The sequence below is a fragment of the Fusarium sambucinum genome, chromosome III (genome assembly GCF_050947815.1).
Source record: "Fusarium sambucinum isolate potato_lamoka chromosome III, whole genome shotgun sequence".
In the NCBI taxonomy this organism is placed as follows: domain Eukaryota; kingdom Fungi; phylum Ascomycota; class Sordariomycetes; order Hypocreales; family Nectriaceae; genus Fusarium; species Fusarium sambucinum.
Window position 1 is genome coordinate 3,986,672 of NC_139292.1, and position 21,831 is coordinate 4,008,502.

At 48.4% G+C, this 21,831-nt stretch overlaps 8 protein-coding genes across 8 annotated transcripts; 2 read left to right on the forward strand and 6 right to left on the reverse strand.

The window, feature by feature from the left end:
• Window positions 1-5,676: 5,676 nt before the first annotated feature.
• On the forward strand, window positions 5,677-7,466 carry FSST1_011497 (URC4/urg3 family protein; the record flags this gene model as incomplete). Its single annotated transcript, XM_083234636.1, has 5 exons — window positions 5,677-6,051; window positions 6,114-6,389; window positions 6,436-6,652; window positions 6,703-7,334; window positions 7,383-7,466. 5 exons carry the CDS (start codon window positions 5,677-5,679, stop codon window positions 7,464-7,466), a joined length of 1,584 nt encoding a protein of 527 aa, XP_083081193.1.
• A 549-nt stretch (window positions 7,467-8,015) lies between these two features.
• On the reverse strand, window positions 8,016-9,573 carry FSST1_011498 (membrane insertase OXA1; the record flags this gene model as incomplete). The annotated part of the gene is made up of 3 exons (XM_083234637.1): window positions 8,016-8,474; window positions 8,523-9,449; window positions 9,502-9,573. The coding sequence occupies 3 exons, from the start codon at window positions 9,571-9,573 to the stop codon at window positions 8,016-8,018; spliced, it is 1,458 nt and encodes a 485-aa protein (XP_083081194.1).
• Window positions 9,574-10,005: 432 nt separating this feature from the next.
• On the reverse strand, window positions 10,006-10,429 carry FSST1_011499 (outer membrane protein TOM13-domain-containing protein; the record flags this gene model as incomplete). The annotated part of the gene is made up of 2 exons (XM_083234638.1): window positions 10,006-10,116; window positions 10,169-10,429. The coding sequence occupies 2 exons, from the start codon at window positions 10,427-10,429 to the stop codon at window positions 10,006-10,008; spliced, it is 372 nt and encodes a 123-aa protein (XP_083081195.1).
• A 426-nt stretch (window positions 10,430-10,855) lies between these two features.
• On the forward strand, window positions 10,856-12,191 carry FSST1_011500 (protein phosphatase regulator SHP1; the record flags this gene model as incomplete). Its single annotated transcript, XM_083234639.1, has 3 exons — window positions 10,856-10,918; window positions 10,966-11,402; window positions 11,447-12,191. 3 exons carry the CDS (start codon window positions 10,856-10,858, stop codon window positions 12,189-12,191), a joined length of 1,245 nt encoding a protein of 414 aa, XP_083081196.1.
• Window positions 12,192-12,399: 208 nt separating this feature from the next.
• Window positions 12,400-13,538, reverse strand: FSST1_011501 (Rag GTPase GTR1; the record flags this gene model as incomplete). The annotated part of the gene is made up of 2 exons (XM_083234640.1): window positions 12,400-13,297; window positions 13,363-13,538. 2 exons carry the CDS (start codon window positions 13,536-13,538, stop codon window positions 12,400-12,402), a joined length of 1,074 nt encoding a protein of 357 aa, XP_083081197.1.
• Window positions 13,539-14,593: 1,055 nt separating this feature from the next.
• FSST1_011502 (kinase-like domain-containing protein) lies at window positions 14,594-17,497 on the reverse strand (the record flags this gene model as incomplete). The annotated part of the gene is made up of 5 exons (XM_083234641.1): window positions 14,594-14,714; window positions 14,767-16,297; window positions 16,349-16,518; window positions 16,566-16,888; window positions 16,937-17,497. 5 exons carry the CDS (start codon window positions 17,495-17,497, stop codon window positions 14,594-14,596), a joined length of 2,706 nt encoding a protein of 901 aa, XP_083081198.1.
• Window positions 17,498-18,389: 892 nt separating this feature from the next.
• Window positions 18,390-20,305, reverse strand: FSST1_011503 (uncharacterized protein; the record flags this gene model as incomplete). The annotated part of the gene is made up of 4 exons (XM_083234643.1): window positions 18,390-18,581; window positions 18,634-18,807; window positions 18,854-19,916; window positions 19,962-20,305. The coding sequence occupies 4 exons, from the start codon at window positions 20,303-20,305 to the stop codon at window positions 18,390-18,392; spliced, it is 1,773 nt and encodes a 590-aa protein (XP_083081199.1).
• A 404-nt stretch (window positions 20,306-20,709) lies between these two features.
• On the reverse strand, window positions 20,710-21,005 carry FSST1_011504 (uncharacterized protein; the record flags this gene model as incomplete). Its single annotated transcript, XM_083223739.1, has 3 exons — window positions 20,710-20,745; window positions 20,809-20,856; window positions 20,910-21,005. 3 exons carry the CDS (start codon window positions 21,003-21,005, stop codon window positions 20,710-20,712), a joined length of 180 nt encoding a protein of 59 aa, XP_083081200.1.
• Between the last annotated feature and the right edge of the window lie 826 nt (window positions 21,006-21,831).

Consider the following 21,831-nt stretch of genomic DNA (forward strand, 5'->3'; position numbering starts at 1 on the left):
CATTGTTAGTGAATCCGCAATAGAGTTGCATTAACTTGCACTTCTTGGCATGTATTGCCATGATCTACCATGGAATAAGAGATGCATATGAAATAGCTTAATTTAACGGGATCATGGTGCACGATGCTATATTGCACGATGCAATATAGATCTTATGAGGTGGCAAGTAGTGGCTCAATTAATTGAGTTGTTCCCAGGACCTACGCGAGACTATGTCGATATTCAGATATTGTCACCTGTCATAATTTCACATGACAGGTCTTTGATACCATGGTGGTAAGTCTGTTGCACTGTTATACATAATGTCTAGTTTGATTTGGCCCAAGACAAAATATACATCAAGACTTCTACCAATAGAGAAGAAAGGAATATGAACCCGAACCTCCAAGTTCCACTCCATCATGACTGCGACACATAGTAGAAACCAACATGCGTCATTCAGATACATGTTCAGTTTTAGGCCAGTCATGACGACCAACAACTTTATTTGTCAGCTTCACTGTTCCTCAGCGACTCGTGTGTCCTGTTTCAGTCTTAAACTCAAATATCCGATACCAACTCTCAACATTGAAAGCCTCAAACCGTTATGGCAAACAACAGGTGTATGCACGTTCTTGCCTCATCTTTTCGTCCAAGCTAAACGTTATCGTAACCATCGTAGCCACAAGAAACGTCTGTTTCAGCCCCAGCCTCTACCCCAGAGACAAGCCAGTGCATGAATAGGCAGTTTCTACTAAATGCATGTAATTAAAATTCATCATCTTCAGGAACCAACGAGTCAAGCCACCATTGCTCTCCTGTCTCAGCCTTTTTTCTAGAAAGACATTAGCACCCTCTCTAGGTTAGGAACAGTGAGTGAAATGTTGACAATTCGTATTTTGAAACCCAAGCGAAAAGTTTAATTGATCAGACCAGAACAGCTTAGGTTACCGGCTCTCTGGTCACAATGCAACGCAGCGATGGATCATCGGAGGGAAGGCCTGTTTCTGGCCATGGCTGAAACGTTCCGAGGAACAAACAAACCCATGCTTTGTCTATGCCCTGGACATACGCAAGAAATCGTTGAAACCCACGGAGACAGTACGGCGTGAATAAAAGACATGGCATCATCATTTCGGACGAAATTTCCATGAGGCATGTGGAATGGACATGACGACAAGGGTGGGTGTATGTAGTAGTCAGATAGCAAGGGCATGCGCTCTTGCGGCACCGAGGTCCCCAAAATGTGGAAAACGTGGGATTGGACAGGGGATTGAAATGATCGAGAAAGTGATATTGCGTGTCAACTTGCAGTCATGTCTTGCCTTGTGTCTTGAATGTCTGATTCAACTACGACACCCTCAATAGCCCATGCCAGATTCAAGCGAGACAAAGTAGACTCGTAATATCTTGTAGCTAATGATCAAAGGGCGCAAGAGTCATGCTACGCAAGATTGGATAGTCTGAGGCACGGCGCGAGATCGAATTTGTATCTAGGTCAAGCCTAGTCGAACCTAATGGAGAAAGCCCGACGCCACGAATGGGTACCAAATAGCATGCCAGGCTGAACGAGAGTACAAAGTAGGGTAAGGTTGCCATGTGGGATCAAAGTGCTTGTACGTGTCTAGCGAGAAAGTAATGTTAAAAAGAACGAATTGAACGAATGAGTGCATGGTCGGGGAAGCAAGCCGGCGACAGGGGGGTTTTTATTGGGAAATATGGGATCCGGGAAAACTGGTAAATGAATTGTGAGAGGATAAAAACAACGCAAATACTACATGCGACATTGATAATCTTGGAGTTTGGGGATTTCGGCCAAGTTCAACCCGCTGGTCCGAACTAGTTAGTAAAGATGATCAAAATGGCGCGGAATGGATATGCAAGATTGAGTGCAGCACCAAGACCAAGACCGTTCACTTGCATGGCCTAGAAGAACTCAAAACCAATTGACGAATTATCCTTTCAACGTCGAGTAGTTTGGATCGTCCAAAATAGTCATTGGTATGGAATGTAAAGAAGACGGCATTTTGTTTGTCATCACCACACCCAACCTTCTCCCGGGCTTCTATGCTGCAGTGCATCCCCTAATCTTGTTGTCGGTACCAATCGCCTAGAGTCTCCTCATGTAGGTTCCGCTTAGCCAGGAACAAAGACAGGGGTCAGGCAGTTGGAAAAGGCTGTGATTAAGACCCGGTGAAGCCCCAAAACGGCTTGGTTCCGCCGGGGGAAGACGATCCGGGCCGATGAAATCAAGGGTTGGAGCCGTTTTTGGTACCGAGCGTCTACAGTATTGTTCCGTTGACACCAGGAAAGGTTCTTTTGCTTCGCTTTGAGTAAATAGGGATACGGACTCGTAAGTGGGCGACGATGAGATCGGTGATGCTGAGCTTGAGCTCGTATGAAGATTAGCATCTTGGTGGATGTACAATGTCGTGTAATGGTATGAGGAGAACCATACTGTTATTGCCGTTGGGAGCTTGTAACGTCATTGAGCCACGCTCGTGCGTACGGGTGAGGCGTGACTTGACGATGCACAACATTAGAATTTACTCGCACAGACACTTAATAGGAGCGCTATTGTAGATACATGCTAGTTAGACAGCCAATGTCTGCTAGGCTCTTGATGGGACAGCAGAAGCTTGATGGAAGAGAAGCCGTTACCAGCATCCGGAGGAAGTGGACAGACGAACCTGAGCTTTACCCCTGACTTGGTGATTAGTCTCGGGTGATTTACCAAGTAAATTATCTCCCTGCTCGGGTTAGCTAGCTCGCTCCGGTGTTCCTTTGGGACAATCCATGATAGGGCGAAAGAGGCAGGCCGACCGTAAGCTATTTGTGTTAGTTGGACGGAGCGAATAATGACCTTCGGTTGTCACTCACATGGCCCATGCTTGGCAGATCACCAACCGGAATCTGCACAAAGATCCCTGGAGAATGCAACGACGGGATCGACAAGAGCTACTGTAGTGGGCCATCCAGAAGGCTGTTTATGATGACGCTCGAGTCAGTGCCGTTTTCCTGTCGAGCTTCTTTTCGCAGTGGCTTTTTGAAGAGCTGAAGAAATATACAGCACGAATGAGGAATAAATATGCACAAATCTCGTTCCTGAATATTCCCTCGAGGCAAGGATGTAACCCCGGGCCACCATAATGAAATACCAGGGTTCAATGTGACAGTGAGGTATCATTGTACCCCGTCAACCTGCATGGCATTGCAGGGCTCGACAGCCTAAAAAGCGACAACAAAGATTTTGTGGGTGGCATGAGGCTGACTCGGAAATCTGGACATAACATTGATAGCAGTTCAGATAATGGAAGTGTGCTGATGGGATTGTGACTGCCGCAGTATCAGTGCATTGCACGAGTCATTGTCTGATTTGAAGCTCTTACCGCACACAATCTGCCATCTGATCGAGATGGATGCCTATTGCTGTGTACTTCTTTCATGGCACAAGAGATGAAAACACCATAAATATATGCATATTTTCATGTCTTATTTATTCAAGCTTCTGTATGTACGGGCCGCCGTGTCTCTGATTGCCACGTGCTATTCCTTCCGTTCCCGTGCCAGTACGAGTGGAGATTACAATACCTACCTAGGCGAGTGTGAGAAGAAGCAAATTGTCTTGTATGGTTGTTTGTTGGGGTTGTTGTTAGATGAAAGGTGCAAACATTGATATGCTTGCTGCATGTCGTATTCATTGTGCTGCTTTCAATAAAAAGGTAAATGCGCCAGATGAGGGCAGGAAGGTTATTGTGTGGCTACTTCCTCAACACCAACATTTTCACCTGTAACGACACTTGCAAGTTCACCTGCTCGATTAATTGTCGACAGTTTTTTTTTCACTTTTTCTCTCCTCCAACATTCGATATCCAAAATTTACTATGCTTGGCGACTTTCCCCTATCGTTGCATTCTTTTCTTTTTCTCTCCAAGGACCACTTTCCTCTTTTCGCCTGACATCTTGACTGATTGGCGTCCTTATCTTAATTTAGTCTCGAAAAAGACCGTCATTGACACCTTGGCTGCCTGCTCGGACGAGAAGGCTGATTGATATTGATTGATTGTGGAGTTTGCGGTATTACGAGCGACCTACCTTGTTGGGCATGCATTCCAGAATGTCTCGTCTGTGATGACAGCTATCGGCACTTGCAAACGTATTGCCTCGCTTCTTGTCGATCCTCTATCTTCGCTGGTGGTCAATATTGTGCCAGAATTCGACTCGAACAATATTATTTCGTTTCTGCTGTGCTTCCGATACGCTTGTTCTCTTTGGGAAAGCAGTTTCCAGCTGCGAGGTCGGTCGTGTTAGTGCTGGCACTTGACTGGTCCGTCGCTCACTAACATCTCCGTCTCTTTGCGTGCAATGTACCAAGAGCTATACTAGCAGGCTGTCACGAACCTTTCATGACTCGTTGCAGCCATCTCATTTCCGTATCGACACTTGCCGTCAATCACTACGAGCCGGCTCCAATAGTCTGCGTCGCTGATTTTGGCTATTCAACAAGGCTGCCAGCATCAATGTTACTATTCGCGAAACCACCCTGAAAGGAACCCTGTCCTCCAGAAACGCCATTGCACTACTTTAGACCTCTGCCGAGAATAAGAATTCGTGACCCTTGGGTGATGAATAAACCGTTCATAACTTATCCCGGTCTGACTTGAAAACAAAGAGTCTTGAACGGAATTGTGGTTCCGGGAACATCATACCAAAGAAACTGCTGCGAAGCCAAGCAACCACAGATACGCCATAAAAACCCTTTGACTCATGAGCAAGCTAGACAGGCTCAGCAACCGTCAAAATCCAACGAGCGGCCAGCAACCGCCAAATAAACCGCCAAAGCGTACCAGTGAGCCAGTCTGCCAGTCCAGTCCAGCGCTTGACCATCCCTGCGGATCCCTGATTTCCTGGGCGCGATCGCCGACGGACTCAGGGGCCCCGAACGACGCTCGGGCGCCTCCAACTCTCGCAGGCTGTCCTCTGCCTGAGCCGCTGTTGGGTCTAGCTCCAAGCCTTCAAAGCCCCGAACCCCCGCAGAGGAGTCGAGGGTCTACCCCCTGGCGCCTCTTTTTTTTTCTCTCGTCAACCTGTAAGGGTAGGGTCTTGGTATGGTTGTGGATACATACGCTTCACTGCCTTCTGGTCTGTTCATCTGTTCCGAGATGCCTAGGCCTCCCTGGTCAATCAGTCAGTTCAGTTCAATCGAGTTGGCTTGTTAGTTTGACTCTTGTGTTCCTCAAAAGCGCCGCGCCCCGTCTTCATACCCCCATCCCCTTCCTTCTCGTCTACTTTCTCTGTTTTGTTGTTTGTTAATTTGCTTCTTCAGAGGCTCATATCACAGGCACTGGCAAGACCTGTCACATCTCAGCTACTGTTCTCCCTTGCATCAAACACACGAGGTCAACGCCTGCGCAGCGCATTCTGCGCCATCGAATCATTTCTCGCTTCGTTCCGACCCTCGACACCCAACCCACGACGCACGACGCTCGTCCCTCTATCACACTCTTCCGTTTGCTCGCGCGCCCACGGACCCTCCCCCTCCAGTCCATCCTGTGCTTAGAGGCCCCACCTCCCCGAAGCCTATACTTTCTCATCTGGTCTTTCAATCAGCCCAGATCAGATTCTACAACAAACGTTTGACCTTTGGCGTATCTGTACAACAACTGCATAACCGTTTTCCTCGAAAAGCCTGTCAAAATGGGCTTGTTTTCCCGCAAAGACAAGACGCCAAAGGCCGATCAGGCCATCAATACTTCTCAATCTAATGTGAGCGTGAACTCGCACTCGTCAAGCTTGAGATCCCCTGCCCCTGGCGCCAACCGCAACCCCATGAATCGAACTTCTGCCACCAGCACAAATGGCCCAATGTCTCCAGTCAAACTACCAAAGATCGATCTCCCTCGACCTCCGGACCCTCAGCTCGACCCTGCCGGTTATCTGCGAAGTCTTGGAGCTGTGAGAGAGCGAAGCAAGATTGTCACTGACAAGGCTCTGCGCAACGACTTGAAGCATTTTGATGTGGATATGAGCAAGTTTCCCGACGTGGTTACTTTTGTTACTGGAATTATCAAGGTACGATTGAAATGAAGCGCAAGAAAGCGCCATTGTAGTAGCAATAGATTAACAAAATGCAGCGAGATTACGACGCTCCTTATTTCAGCATTCCTACCCACGGTAGATACCAGCACTTTGCCGTTGGTGGTCGGGATCGTATCGCACAGCTTCTTTCCACCTGGCCTAGCAACGTTGATAACACAGAGCGCTGCCGACGTCTAATCGATCTTTTCCTCGTCAGTGTACTTCTGGATGCTGGCGCTGGAACTTGCTGGACCTACAAGAGCAGTGAGAATGGTCGCGTGTACAGAAGATCAGAGGGTATTGCAGTTGCCAGCTTGGAAATGTTCAAGAGTGTGAGTAGTTCTTTTCGCGACAGAACTTTCAAGGCTAATTTGCTAGGGTCTATTCTCTGGAAACCCCAACAACAAATTTCAAGTAGATAAGGATGGCCTCAAAACCCTTACCGTGGAGAAGCTCGCCGCTGGCCTTCAATCGAAACCTGGCAACGAGATGGCCGGTATTCAAGGTCGCACTGACATGCTGATCCGCCTTGGTGAAGCTTTGGCCGCCAAGGACGATTTCTGGGGTTTCGAAGGTCGCCCTGGATGCTTGATCGGTAAGTTGCGCCAAATGCCTGCCAGTCTTTGCTATGCTAATCTTTCAAAGACCACCTTCTCGGCCACCCCTCAACACAGGCATCGTCCATGCTCATTGTTCCCCTGCCCGTCCTGTGGAACGTATTGATGACTGGCCTTGCCCCTATTTGGCCCGCAAATCGAACAGCTATTAACGGCGTTTCGCTCGGCGACGCTTGGCCTTGCCAGGCCATGCCTCAGCCTGGCGCATCCCCCAAGGTTTCCGCTTTCCCCAACAGCTCCAACGCCGCTGCCTGGGAGTCCATCCTACCATTCCACAAGCTCACGCAGTGGCTCACCTACTCGCTTATGCAACCCATGCAGCAGCTCCTCAAGATGCATTTTGCCGGAACCGAACTGCTCACTGGTCTACCCGAGTACCGTAACGGTGGGTTATTCGTCGATATGGGTGTCTTAAACGTCAAGAAGGATGATCTAGAGAGGGGTCTACAGAACTACAACGAGTGGGTGCAACGGACAGGTGCCAAGGGTGTCGAGGTAGCACCCATGTTTGAGCCTGGTGATGATGTTATTGTCGAGTGGAGAGGTGTCACAGTCGGCTTCCTCGACATGCTTTGTGAAGAGGTCAACAAAACTCTCAAGCCAGAGTTGGGCGGAAACGAGTTGACTCTGGCGCAGGTGCTAGAGGCTGGCAGCTGGAGGGTAAGTCATCCCTTGTCTCAGATTAAGAATTGCACTAACGCGAACTAGGGTGGCCGCGAGATTGCCGAGATCAACAGACCCAACACCAAGGAGCCACCGATCCTCATCGAGAGCGATGGCACCGTTTTTTAAGGCTTCACATGCCTTCCCTTCTAACATGTATTACTGAATAAATATGACGGAACGCAATGGCACACCTGGGTTATAGAGGAGGGTAGCGCGCGACAGGGGAGTGAAGGGGATGTGCTTCAGGTTTTCGCTCTTCGAAGGCATCAGCATTTTTTCTAAATTATCCATTATCAATTACCAGACGATTGCCGTCAAGGCAAAGGAACTATGGTGGGGGGGTTTTATTACAAAGGCAAAAGAGCTGCGGGCGGGAAAAGGACCTTGGCAGTCTGCCTAGTTTATAATTGAGACACAAGTCGTTAAATGCGTTGACGCGTAATGCTTCACACATATTCTGTCATATTCGTTCAATTGGGATGGTGTTGTTTCATTGATGAATACATGCTGATACCTTTTCTTTTCCAGCGCTTGTCAGCCATCCAAGAGCTCCTTGTATCTCGTGGTATATCATTCGCTACCTTCCAATGCTAATATTATACAATCCTGATCCAACAGGAACAGTGTTCAGGTCTTCTTCACTATGTTTACACTTATTTGGTACACTGGCTTGCTTTATCGCTTGTACTTCTTCTCAAACTCATCGCGCTCAAGCTTCCGGCGCATATCTTCAAGCTTGCGGATCTGGTTCTTGCGAGCCTGCTCGGCGCGGTCCTCGGCGGTCCCGGAATATTGATTGGTAACGTTTCCCATAGAATCTGATACGCTTTTTTGCATCTCGCTGAGGTTGTCTGACAGGCGCTCGCGGAGACCCTCGATGCCCTTGGCCTTGGTGGCGCGGGGAGGCTTGTAGGCTGGCTCCTCTACCTTTTGAACAGGGAGGCCGAGTGCGTTACGGATAGATGGGGTGTTAAGAAGGGTGGTGGTGACGAGGGCGGCTGCACCGGTAGTGGTCATCATCAGGTTGACACCGGCAGCGAGGTAGGTTGTGAAAGCGAAAGTGACACCACCCATCACCCACATGAGCTTCTTGGTAGTGGCCCTTTGAGCGGCAGGTTGGTACTTGCCATTGATCTAGATATGTCAGAAGGGTCGGGTTCGAGTGGATGTTGCGGAACTTACCACAATGGAAGAGACCAAGAAAGCGGTACCAAGGGCAGGAAGACAGTAAAAGGGATCAGCGACGGTGAGATCAGTGAACCAGAGGAAACCTGAATTTTCCAACGCGGGCACAGGAATGTGTGTCATGCCGTTAAGGATTCGGAACAAACCGAAACTGAAAGGAATCTGGAGGAAAGGCCAGAACATGCCTGTCATTGATGCGCCGTGAGTTTCACGAACCATCTTGTTGAGGAACTGTCCCTTCTGAGTCATCTCGTTGTTCTTGGTCTGGTAACCCTTCTTCATGAGGTCGATGGCCTCCTGGAAGCGGGGATCCTTCTTTGACTCGTTCAAGGCGGCACTGAACTTAACAGCACGGACTTGGGGGTAGAACATGACGAGACGCAGCAGGATAGCTGTTGCGACAATAGTACCGCCCCAACCCAGACCAGTGTAAATATGAACGTGCTCGAGAACCCATTGCATGACCGATGTAGGACCCCAGCCGTAATCAAGTCCAATTTCTTTCAGGAAGCCAATCTTCTCTTCCATATTGAGGATGGCGGGGTTGGCAAGGTCGGCAATTGATTCGAGATCGAACTCGGTGGGTGTGATGGATGAGGGCTCAACAGCCTGGGCGACAGGCTCGGCTTGGAGAACGGGAGCATCGTTTACGGCGGGCGTAGGATCGATAGTCTCGGGGGGAGTGGGAGCCTCGGGTGTTGTTGTGACGGCTTCAGCAACGGGCTCTTCTGTCTTCTTCTTTCCCCAAAGTCTGTACCCCCAGACGGAAAGGTTCCTTGAGGAAGAAACGCCTCCAAGGACAATTGGTGCCGCAAAATTCTTGGCTCCAACTCTTGTTCCAGCCGTAAGGGGTGTGCGAGCGCTCTTCAGCGCTGTACCAAATTGTCTAGCATCTCCAATTTTTCGGCCTAGGGTTCTTGAGGTCTATACATGTCAGTGGCTGAGCCATTGTTGAGCGACTGTATACGCAACATACATATTGACCGCAGAGTGGTCTCTGGAGAGCGCCCGAAGGCAGAGAGCGCACAATTCCTCGGCTAGGAAGCATTGCGGCGGCGTTTAGAGTGGAATGATCGAATAGATGAGCTGCGCCCGATGATGTTTCTGGGATTTTTTTTGGAGGGTTTCCGGCACCGGCGGGTAAATATCGGGTTCGCGATAGTCCGTCGCCGATGATCTCCGGATGAGCTTGTCATGGGCACTCGACCAGTGACGATTCGACAGCAGCGCCTAGAGTCAACTGGAATAAATTTGAAGTTGGTATCGCAATTGGAATTGCTGTATTTAAGTGCGAGATATTTACATTTGTACCACGTCTGCGGCAAAACGCCACAGTCCATGTTCCTGTCTACCTATAATGTAGTCTCAAATTATTTGACATGATATTCATCCTTCCTAGCTCTTTCATGTATGATTCAGTGGTGGGCGTGAGATGTAACAATAATCTCCTCGAGACATATAAAGCTCTCCTGGCACTTCTTTACTCCAGGCTTGCAATATCGTCCAGCGAAGGTCGAGGAGTGCAGTAATTTTCTCGAAGTTCGATACCAGGTCCGATGGGGTGCGCTCTTCTTCGTGAAAAAGGAAAGACCTAATATTGTCAGTATTAAGATAGGTTTGAGATGTAAATTAGGGCATCATACCTTGGTGCCGCCCCAACCTAGCCTGAAGGCTGCCTCATGAGCAAATAGCTCTCCGAAACCAAGCATCATACCGTTGATAAATGGCAGCAACAAGTTGATAGCAGTCCCACGCATCAAAGACCACACAGTAGGAGGCTTGTAGAGGATGACTGGGGAGTTTGATGAGGGAGGTGACGATAGATCATCGCCTGCAGAGTACAATTCGATATCGGAGTGCATTGTGACGCCGGACTCGGCGAGATGGTTGTGTTCGTCGGCCATGGCGGAGTCAAGAAGTGACGTTTGTTCGAAGTAGACCTAGGTAGCTGTGGTGTCGAGGTCGAGGGCGTAGTCGACTTTGGAAGAGGTTGTTGACGATCTCGGCCTGAACTGTTCCCCAGATCCTTACGTAAGTCTGCAGAACCGGGGTGAGGAAGGTGGTGGGTGGATCACTTGTGTCACAGCAAGGAAGGTGGGGTGCTGGAGCCCACCGCCACCAACCTAGAGCTTGTGCCTTGTGTAGGTAGCTGGTGACGAGCAAGCTGCCTGCCTGCTTTTGCTTTCATCAAAAACATCACCCTTTGAGATTTACTTTCATTATTGCTTTCAGTCAATTCATTCAATCTCGTCGGACCATCTTCAACCTCCATATCGCATCGGAAACAACTACACATACTCAATCCAATTACCCCGCCTTATTACATCAACATGGCAGACCATGAAGGTCAGATCGTCGAATTCGCAGGCCTGAGCGGCGCAAGCCCTGAAGAAGTTTGTTTAAACAAAGTGTATGCCAAATCACGACTAATGCCTTCCAGGCCAGACAATATCTTGAGTCCCATAACTGGGATCTCGCCGAAGCCAGTAACGCCTGGTTCCGCGACGCCGAAGAGGATAACCGCGACACATCAACAGCTCCCGCTCCCGCTCCCGCTCCAGACAACTACACGGGCCCTCGAACCCTCGACGGTCGACCTGCCCCAGAGGCTGCCCGTGGTAGCAGCCAAGCAACACGAAAGAGCGCCCCGTCGCAACAGAGAAAGACAGGAATTGCTACTCTAGGATCTATCGGTAGCTCATCCCACCAGCATGACCACGGAGACGATGACGATGATGATTCCGACCCCGAAGACGATGATGGACGAGGAAATCTCTTTGCGGGTGGTGAGAAGTCTGGACTGGCTGTTCAAGACCCCCACCAGCAAGAAGCTGGCCCAAAGAAGATCATCAGCGACATTCTTGCCAAGGCACGAGCGTAAGTGAGGAAGGCTTCGCGGATGACATAAGCTAACAGATCAGTAACGCTGCTCGCCCCGAGGCCGAAAACGAAGCCGGCCCCTCCGAACCCAGTCGTTTCCGAGGAACAGGACAGACTCTAGGTGGTGACGGTGTTGAGAGTCGCAGCATTCCCGATCCTCTCGGTCCAGTCCGCGCCTCCACTGCCGAATCTCAAGAACGAGTTCTTCACATCTGGCAGGATGGTTTCAGCATTGATGATGGAGATCTTCGACGATTCGATGACCCCGCTAACCAGACCGATCTGGCGTTGATCCGATCCGGTCGCGCGCCTCTTCACCTTATGAACGTGCAGCATGATCAACCTATCGACGTCAAGCTTCACCAGCACGACACCCCATACCAGCCTCAGCCCAAGCAGTACAGACCTTTCGGTGGTTCTGGCCAGCGACTTGGAGCTGTTGTGCCTGGTGTTTCAGAGAGCTCTAGCTCTACTACCGCCGCTACTACCGCCGCACCAGCCGCGGCTCCTTCGTCCTCCAGCGCTCCGTCCGTTGATGATTCCCAACCGACCGTAATGATTCGAATTCAGATGCCTGACGGTACACGCCTACCTGCTCGATTCAACATGACTCACACTGTTGGCGATGTTTATGGTTTTGTTCAGGGCGCTTCATCAGAGACACGATCTAGATCATGGGTGCTCTCCACGACATTCCCCAACAAGGATCACACCGATCACAGTCTCGTCCTAGGGGAGATGCCCGAGTTTAAGAAGGGAGGCACCGCTGTTGTCAAGTGGACTTAGGTACACGGGTGGTTGGCGTTTGGGTCGTGATTTAGGGTATGCCCGACTGGTCCATCCAAGACAGCTTTGACTGATAGATGTGATAAATAGAACCACAAGCAAGTGAAAATAAGTATGTGCAATGAATTGATTCGTATCTAAGTCCATCACTTCCAAGTGGTATCTCAACACCTAACGCCAAATCACAAACCATTCGTGATAGTCACGCTTAGGTAGCAGCTGGAATTGTTGCGTTGGCAGGTTGGATCGCAGGTCCATCCAAGAACCTGAAATGCTCAATCGCAATCTGACAATTCAGCATAGCAGCATTAAAACGAGCCTCTCCCGGTGGAAGCACAACCATGAGATAGGTGTTTGTCGTAAACTTGAGGATAAATAGGCTGAACCTGTTTCCAGCCTTGTGCTCCATGCGAATAAATTGCTCGGCGTTGCGCGGCGTGCCTGTGAATCGCGAAATGCTCTGCTTGAAGTGCTTCATAATATTGGACATGCGCTCCAATCGATCTTCGGTAGGGTTACGCTGGCCTTCAGATGATGTCCACGATGACACGGCGAGGAAGGACGTGCGCTCGAATAGCAAGAGTTCCTCCGCTTCGATGGCGAGGCCCAAGTTGGCGAGATTCCGCTCGATGACGGACAAGTTTGGTACCAGATCGTGAATAATCGACGCCCAAGCTTTGTACAAACTCTGATCCCAAATCGACGTAGCAAACGGTGTGAGCTCAATCGAACTCGCAGCGATGCCTACCGAGTTTCCATACTCGAACGTCTTTTGCCGCACGACGCGGATGCGCTCGTCGTACACGGACTCGCGGGCGGTGGGCACCACGAGATCCATCTTGTGGATCAGGATATAGATCTTGGCGGAGGGTGAGTACTGCAGCAGCGCGGATAGGATGGACACGTAGGTTGCCAGGTCGCGGTCGACGTCGCGGGACTCAATGTCGAAGACGTAGATGAGCACACCAACGTTGGAGAAGACGTGGACGCGCTGCTGCGAGAGGTAGTTTTCCATAAAGGCCTCTTGGCCACCGCAGTCCCAGAGGTTGAGAGTAAGGTTGCCGAGGAATTTAACGTGAGAAAGATCGATGTCGATGGTTGCGCCTCTGCGCACAGCAAGTTTTAGTCCGAGTTACAAAGGGAATACGGGGGCTAGAGGGGGAAGCCTTACAGTCTTCGTGTGTCGCGTGCAATGTAATTGCTAAAGATGATACTTCTCATACTACTCTTTCCGGAGCCTGATTTTCCCATGAGCAGCACCTTTTTCTTCTTGGGCTTCTTAACCTCCCCTAGAAGTTCAGGTGCGGGCTGTGCCTCTGCGAGGGATGTGTCGATGTAGGAGGCCATGATGCGTGGTTGGGAGGGTTGATGACGGGTGATAATGAAGGATGAGCGAGTGTTGACGTTAAGTTGGAGGGGAGCTAAGGAATTGAAGGGTAGCTTTCGCGCTTGGGCATATGCGGTTTAGTGACCCGCCCCCAGGAAATCCAAGGATGAAACGTCTTGGCTGGGTATCTTATTTGGAGTCACTGACAATTGCTATAAACACAAAAGTTAGCTCTATTAATTGTCTGAATAGCTTTAGATGAAATCATTGATGCTGATTCAAATCTGATCTGTTGTGAGCTTTGTCTCACTCTAAAGTAACCCCTTATACTCGCATATACTATTGTTGCATAAAAACAGCTGAAGTAGTATTCATGCATGCCCTTTCAGCTGCGTTTTTGTTCTCATTCCAACATCGCTGTTATTCTGAGGAAAGTATAAAGTCTTTGAGTAATTGTCTGTAAAAAGTCTGTCTTTTTATCAGTCGTTTACCCGGTCGTCCCGCTTGGACAAACTGATCTATTTTGAAGATCGTACACTTCCGTACCCACCTTATTGTCATCTCTTTAAATTGATTTAGAAACATTGACTGGGTGAACTGTTCCCCTCATAATATTACAAGTAGTTGTCTGCAGACCTCTTTATACAAATTATTAGATTCAATTTCCTTGACCCAGGTTATACCAGGTAATTGAACATGCAAAAACAAAATAGGGCTTTTACTACGAGTTTCCCTTTCAACATCCGTGCCATGAATAAAATCAGAATCAGCCTTAGGGTAACAAGCTGCCCAAAGCTCACGCAATGTTTGGGCTGAGGCATTCATCCAATCCCGAGGTGAAAGACAGCCCAGAATGGAAACAAGACCTTGCGCTAGGGCTCTCACAGAATAGCTCCATTCTTAATTCATGTAGAGTTCAGTCGTCATCAACAAACAAATTGCAACTAGAATCAAGCCAAACATTCCCAAGGGTATCCAAACAATAAGCCAGAGCTTTAACGCTCATCCAGATAACCTGCCAATCGTAAACACCTAAGCGCCTATAAATCTCCAACTCAAGCAAAACTCGAAAGCATCAACATGGCGAATGCCTCCCCGTCGATGGCCCTTGCGAACTCTCATCGTTCTTCGTGCTGACTGACCCTATAAGAATAGACCAGACAGGATCAGTGTGCCTCTTGTGGTCAACAATGTCACTGAAAGCGTCAGCTTGATACTTCATCAAGTAGCGTATGTAGATAAACTTACTCTCTGTTTCCTGGGCTGCCCCCAAAGAGGGCATGGTCGTCGAGATATGTCATACGATCCAACCCATGCTGATCATCACCAAAGCTGACAAACTGGAACGTAAAACCAGTGTTGCTGATGTTTTTCTCTCTCATCTTACCGATGACATTCGTGATGCATCCCTCCACATCTCGAGCTTCAATGGGACCACCCTCCCACGACCCATTTGTAAAGATCAAAACACTAGTAGGCTTTTTGGGATCTACGATACTGGCATCGTTGAATATTTGGTCGAGGGCGTATCTCATATTACATTCGATATCGGCGACGTCCGCATTCGCCCAGTGCCGTAGCAGGGAGGCCAGCTTGTCCATGGAGTACAAACGACCCGCCATTGCTGCGATTGCTTGCGGAAATCGTTTGCTGGGTTTCGAGGTGAAGCGGATTTCCGGGCATGTAAGGTCGATGTCCCTGACTAGCCATATCAGAGTCTCAACCGTCCTGAGTACTTCACTTTTTAATCCTCGCATCGAATTAGAGTCGTCTATGACAAAGATGAAATGTCTCCGGCCCATGCGGCGACAGAACTGATCATAACCAGGTATGCGATGCTTCTTAACCTTGAGATTGCGGTGGTAGATCACATCTTCGACAGTTGAAGTCTCGTATAGACTCGAAGGAGCTTGTTGATCTCTTCTAGGATACAGTCGGTGAGGATCCCATACGTTGTTTATAGGATCTGTGTTAATAGAGTGGCGATAGCCAGGGGAGCCTATCTGCGGAGGGATGTATATTATGTCTTGTGAGGCACCGAATCCATTTGTCGATAGTTTTGGGGACTTGTCGAAACAGGGCATCTCTTGGATTTCGCCGCGATTTTGTGTAGTAAGGGAAACCTGTTGGATTGGCGCTCCATTCCCAAATGGTACCTGGGTATGAAGGCCAAGAGGGCTTAGATCTGTTTGAGCGTGGCTGGAGTCGGTGATTGTCTGCCTTACTGTACCCGGGTTGGAAGCCGTACGTTGGCCGAATTGAAAACTCCCTCTTGGGGACCTGCCCGTAGATACTGGGCTAATGACTTCGGGGCTGAGGGTCTGAGAACGTGAACGCGTGGGTGCGCTGTTTGCTCTGCCAAGAGATGGAAACAAGTCTTCATATTTGCTGTTGAATTCGTACCATAAAGACCTAGGGTTAGGTCTATCCTTACTAGGTACAAGCATCTTCTGCTTGACGAGAGTACAGACGGTTCCTGAAAGATTTGTGGGTCCATTCAGAGCTTCAACAGCAGCTTGTTGAGACTCTAAGACACAGTGAAGTGCAGTCTGAGTATTGTGAAAACAGTCTCCTAAGCTAGCATCGATCTGAAGCGAATAATAGGTCTGGATTTCAGTTCTGCGATCGCTGGCAGCTTTATCGACGGCGGCCATCTTACCAGCGATCCAGACGAGAGCTTCACCGAAGACACAACCAAGAGACCATATATCTGATGATAAAGGAACCGGTCTGATAGTTTGTTTCTCATAAGTGTAGACTCTTGAAGCTTCAGGGGCACCTGAGACAGCATGGTCAGTAGAAATCACAATGAGCGAACGTTAGGACTTACAATATGTTTTATCTCCATTGTTGTCGTGGAAACTAACCGAAGCCTCATCAATGGGCAGTTCAGATGTTGCAGTGTCGAAATCAGCAAGCTTCATCGTGAAACCGGCGGAATATAGACCCTGTCTCCCGGAGAACACAAGAATATTGGAAGGTTTGATATCCCTATGGGCACTGTGAACGTTAGTACGAGGACCTTAAGGTCTGGATGCGCCACATACAATCCCGTGCGTTGATTTCTAGGCCCCCCTCCCAAGTTCTGGATCTTATCGACGGCTTTGATGAGACCCATCATGCCGTACAAGAAGTATCTGCGCTCTTCAGGCGTCGCTGGGGGCTCATCTCGTCTGTATAATTCGAGTAGGCTACCTTCAGTCGCGTACTCTAGCACCATGAAGCAGCGCTGGTTCTGCTCAAAAGAACCGAGGTACTGGACTATGTGGTCACAGGAGTCTATTTTGACAAATGCGTTGTACTCTCTGGTCCAGGAGTCCCGCAAAGCATCCCTTTCACCGGTGAGGTACTCTTTGAAGACGACAGTCGGCTTAAAATGGATCAGTGAAGTCGTAGACAGAATGTGAAGGCAACTTACTGACGAACTCCAATCTTTATCATAACACTCGGAATGTAATGTGACAACTCGAATGACAGATTTGGAGTGGTTCGCTTTGGTTGTCGTTCTCTTTTCGTCTTTGATAGGTAGAATTTGGCGACATGGAATAGTTCTCTTGTCCATTGGCATAGTGTTCGAGAAAACAACGGGACAGAACATCCATTGGTTCTCGTAAAATTCCTCCATGTCCTTGACCATTGCACGGTCGTTTCCAAACCTCTCAGTGTCGAGCAGAGGTAGCTGTTGGTCCTGAAAGCCATGGGAGATGAACTCCTTTATCAAAGACGTCTTTGAGCTGTAAACGAGAATAGAAAAGATGGTTAGGTAGGCTTTTTCAATCGTGGCCGCTCTCGCATTGATATTGTGGTTGATAGCGCGGGTTATTCGGTATTCGCCTCCTTTCTTCCACCATTTTGCTGTCTTTGTAGGGCTGATGAACTCGACTTTTTCGCCGTCGCCATCAATGCCGGGCTGGAGTTCGCGACGAACGAATTGGATAAACTCTTCATGACGTTCATCCTGGGGATGAAGAGAAGCCATTTTGGCTGTGAGGTTGTGAAAGAGCGTCTAATTTATTCAATAGTAGGGGCTTAAAGTCCAGAGACGGTTTGGATGAATTAAATTGTTTGAGAAAAAAAACCAAGTTGGTCTTGATGTAATTGAGCCAAAGATGGATAGAATCGAGGAGAGAGAAGGAGAAAGTGATAATCCAAGATATAGCTGCAGGCAAGCGCGCACAAGCTGGGGAACCTTACGGGGTGGTTTGCATAAGGCAAAAAGGCAGGTCCGATGTGCGATGTGCCTTGTACAGGGCCTTCCCTCGGAGGATCCAGGACTTCAGCTTTTCAGATTGGTTACAAAGGGTGTGTCACAGGACTGTGTTAAACATAAGGCTCCAAGGCTCTCCAAGATGCCCCCAAATGGACTTATAAGGAGAGAAACTCGGTTTTACCAAACCAAGGTTGCACACCATTAGCGAGTGATTTATGGCTGTGTTGAAATGCCTCGACGCAAAGCCACCACCTCCAAAGAAATAAGGTGATGTTGCCCTGAGGCTGACCCCCAAGAACTAGAACCACTGTAAGTCATGGGGTTCATCGTTCATCATGATCGAGTAAAATATTACAAATCACGCACATCTCAAAGCCTTGAACGCCCAACCAACGTGGGGTAGAAAGAAGATGGTGGCTTGAAATGCAATGCGACGAGAGGAAACGAGGCTCCCATTATACTTATTGACATAATTAGGCAGCTTCTGCCTAATACAAGAATAACATGTCATCCACCGAGTACTCCAAATATGTCAAAATCGTATGATCTATCAACTATAAACAAAAGTAGATATTCTAAAAAAGGTGCGAATGAGAAAACTAAAAGGAAAAGAAAAAGAAGAGAAAAGAAACACCGAGCAGCGTGAGCTGCAACCCAATATCTAATCTCTAAGTGACCTGCGCAGCATGAACAGAACAAACATCCACAGCATAATAGTTACAGCCGTGATAGTCGCAGAAATACCAAAGAAAAGGCCAAATATCTTGGTGTTGAGTTTCCACGACCCGCCTAGATCCCATGGCTCATCGGAATTGAGTTGGGGCCACTCGAGTATACCACTTTGAAAGAAGGACTAAACAACCATTAGATGGCAAAAACAAAGAGATGGATGGAATGAGACTCACAGCCATGAATGTACCCGGAAGAAAAATAAGAGTTACAAATGTTATAATGTGCATAGAACTTGTCTCTCGCTTGGTCTTGAAGGCAATGTCCTCCATCTTAAGAGCGGACAATTTAGCGCTTTCAGCGTAGAGTTTGTTGATTTGTAGTGTTTTGTATTGAAGAATGCAGTTATACTGCAAAAAGTCAGCCTTGAACTTGATATCTATTAGAATAACTCACCATTTCCTTGCTTTCTTTGACAAGCAAGAATAATGCTTCGAGCTGTACCTGTCTGGCCTCAAGATTCGCTTCGACGCCTTTGGCCCGCTGGAACAACTCAACGCCCGAAAGCTTGCACTCCGTTTGGATACTCTCAAGCATAGGTATTTTGTACTCGTTCATAACACATTCGTAGTGTTCTCGGATTTGCCTCACGACTTGCTTGTTAAGCTTGAGCACAAGAAGAGCCTCTTGTATCTTCTCCAGTCCTTGCTGAAGCGCCTCGACCTCGTCAAAAGAGAAACCCTGAAGCTTCTTTACCCAGTCTTCGCCTTCAAGCTTTTTCAAACGGTCTTCAAACTTCTTTGCCCGGTCTTCATGACAGACTCGATGTTTGCTATCGTGCAACAGTACGGTTGTACAGCCGGGAGATTTCTCGGAGGGTGTGCTGCTGCTTAGACCGGTGGCGTGTCTCACGTCAGAGCTCAGTCTGGCTTCGTCGTGTATACCAGGCGTCCTAGCCTTGTCGACTTGTGGCTTGACGTTCTCGAGGAGTTCGTTGATGTAAAAGATCCAATTGCTGTCGCACCAGTCAAGAATCATACTCAAAGTGTCCAGTGAGAAGGAAAAACACTGAGGAATAGAGTCCAACTCGTTCCTGGTGTCATTCAAGGCTTCTCTAAAGAGCTCTTCGTTGAAAGAGTTTCCCTTACACGTTACCCACAACGCCTGGCCGCTTACAACATCAAATGAGTGGTACACCGCAAGCTGCCGGATACCCCAGGATTTGGGCTTTGTTGTAATGGATTCCGAGCTTTCGACTGATCGCAAAACAAATGAATATCTTATCTCTCGACCAGAGCGGTTTAGTCCCGGAAGAGGCAAGAGATGTTTTTCTTTGGATAGAAGAGTGTTGTCATCGTTGAATTGAGGTAGATTGCACCACTCATGAGCTGAGAGTGAACGCCTGAAAGAGTATAGACATGAGAGGAATGACGGTGGGATCTGTTGATATGTGCAGAGATACTTGAACGTATGGATTGAGCATCTCAGTTGCTCTTTAGAATGTTTTGATTTGATAGAACTGTTAACGTTAGGAGTACCCCTATATGATAGGAGATGCACTTACACGTATCTTATCTTTGGTGACTTATTGCTAGATTGTAGACGAGACCTGAGGTCCTGCAAAGTCTTGACCTCTGCATCAAGGGACTGGCAATTGCATGGTGTAGTGCAATCGCAGGTCTCGTAGATCTTCAAAGGAGGATCGCTCAGTCTCGGATGAAACACATGCGACGCCTCTCGATACCAAGTCACAGCAATTTCTTGGCGTGCCTTTTTACCGCGCGCACTACATGCAAAATTATTAGGGTAGTTGTGTGATGCATCACATATCCCATCGAAGTAGCGCTCCGATTCGGAGAGCTCCGGTGTAATGGGACGCAACAATGATGATGACGGTGATGACGACATGAGGGAATGAGAAAGACTTGGAAAGATAGGAGTAGAAGATTTACGACCGAATCCGAAGAGGCCAGACGATGATTTTAACTTCTTGTCGAGAGAATAACAATCACAAAGCGCGGGGCATAGCCTGGTCATCTGTCTTGGGGTTTACCGCAATGAAACAGTAGCTCATCAGTACTGAAACAATGATATTCACTTTTGCGGGAATCAATGGTGGCGATGGGATGGACAATGTCTTTGCAGACCCCGAGTGTAACGAGGCGGAGCGAAGAGGCAATGCGAGACCTTATGCAACGGCCGAGAGGCCCCTTTCATACATGACAGATTAAGCTGGAATGCGCAGAGTGAATCTCGAATAAAATGTAAATAAATGTGAATAAATGCATTTGTGACCCATCCCATCTGATTCATCAAGTCTGTAGATCAAGAATTTCGTTTTGTTCCGTCTGTGGCAACCATCAGTAACAAGAAAAGCTCCGAATCAAGGTACAGAAACAAGAAAGTCTTACAGATGTTAATGTTCGAGGCAGATAAAACACAAACTCCTCTCCCGATTTCTAGTTTTTGTGTCAGTTCAATCTTATGGAATATGAGAAGCACGGCTACATACCTCAACGACAATCGTCTGATCGTTGAATCTGTTTCGAAGCCATCTCTGTACATCATCCAGCCGTAGTCTATACGCAAGGATGGAGTTGTGTCTCATGACTGCAGACCTCTGACTATATCGGCGATACGTAGTGACGGTCTTTCTGATGCGACTGCTCGTTAGGCGTATTCTCGATTCGAGGCAGTCTGCCTTGAGGATTCCAGTAGAGATCACACTGGGCCGAACACCAGATTTTGAGCCCCTACTGAAGACTGCGGCTCAAAAGAGCGCGGGGTTGATTCTCAGTGCCCATGTTCTTGATTGGTACATGACCAGCAGCGGAGTAAGCTGGGACGATCAGGCTCCTAGTCTTGGAGGTTGACCAGGCTCGGGTTATCACCGTTGTGACACCATGTTCTATAGGAGGTCGCGTTGCAAAGGTGTGATTCTGTTGGCCAGTTGCACACCGGATGGCTCATTTGTAGGTTGTGCAGGTGAACACAGGGCCAGCCTGCAGCTGAGTGTAACCCCAAACTAAGGGATAGCTCGTTGATTCGCAGGACTGAGAAGTGCCTAACCATGAAAAGTAACATAAGCTGTGCATGCATATAATGTCGTGGTGCATATTCAAATTTATCCAAATGGTGTGTGAGCCGTCGCACTGACGGGGTAACTTTTGGGCCTTTGATGAGAAAAGACTACTTGCAGCAAAGTAAACCAAGGTCGGGCGACGGCCAATTGATGACATTTCTGTTTGCAAATAAATCACAGATGATTGTCTTATATCTAAGACAAAGGATTGTGATTAGAACAATCACAGTAAATGTGGTCATAGCAGGTCCGGTATTTCTCCTTGGCTCAGCATCGGGCCTTAGTATAGTAAAGTGGTGACGGGTTGATAGTTTGCTTTTGCTAAGCAGGACAGCCCCTCTCCCTTCAGTGG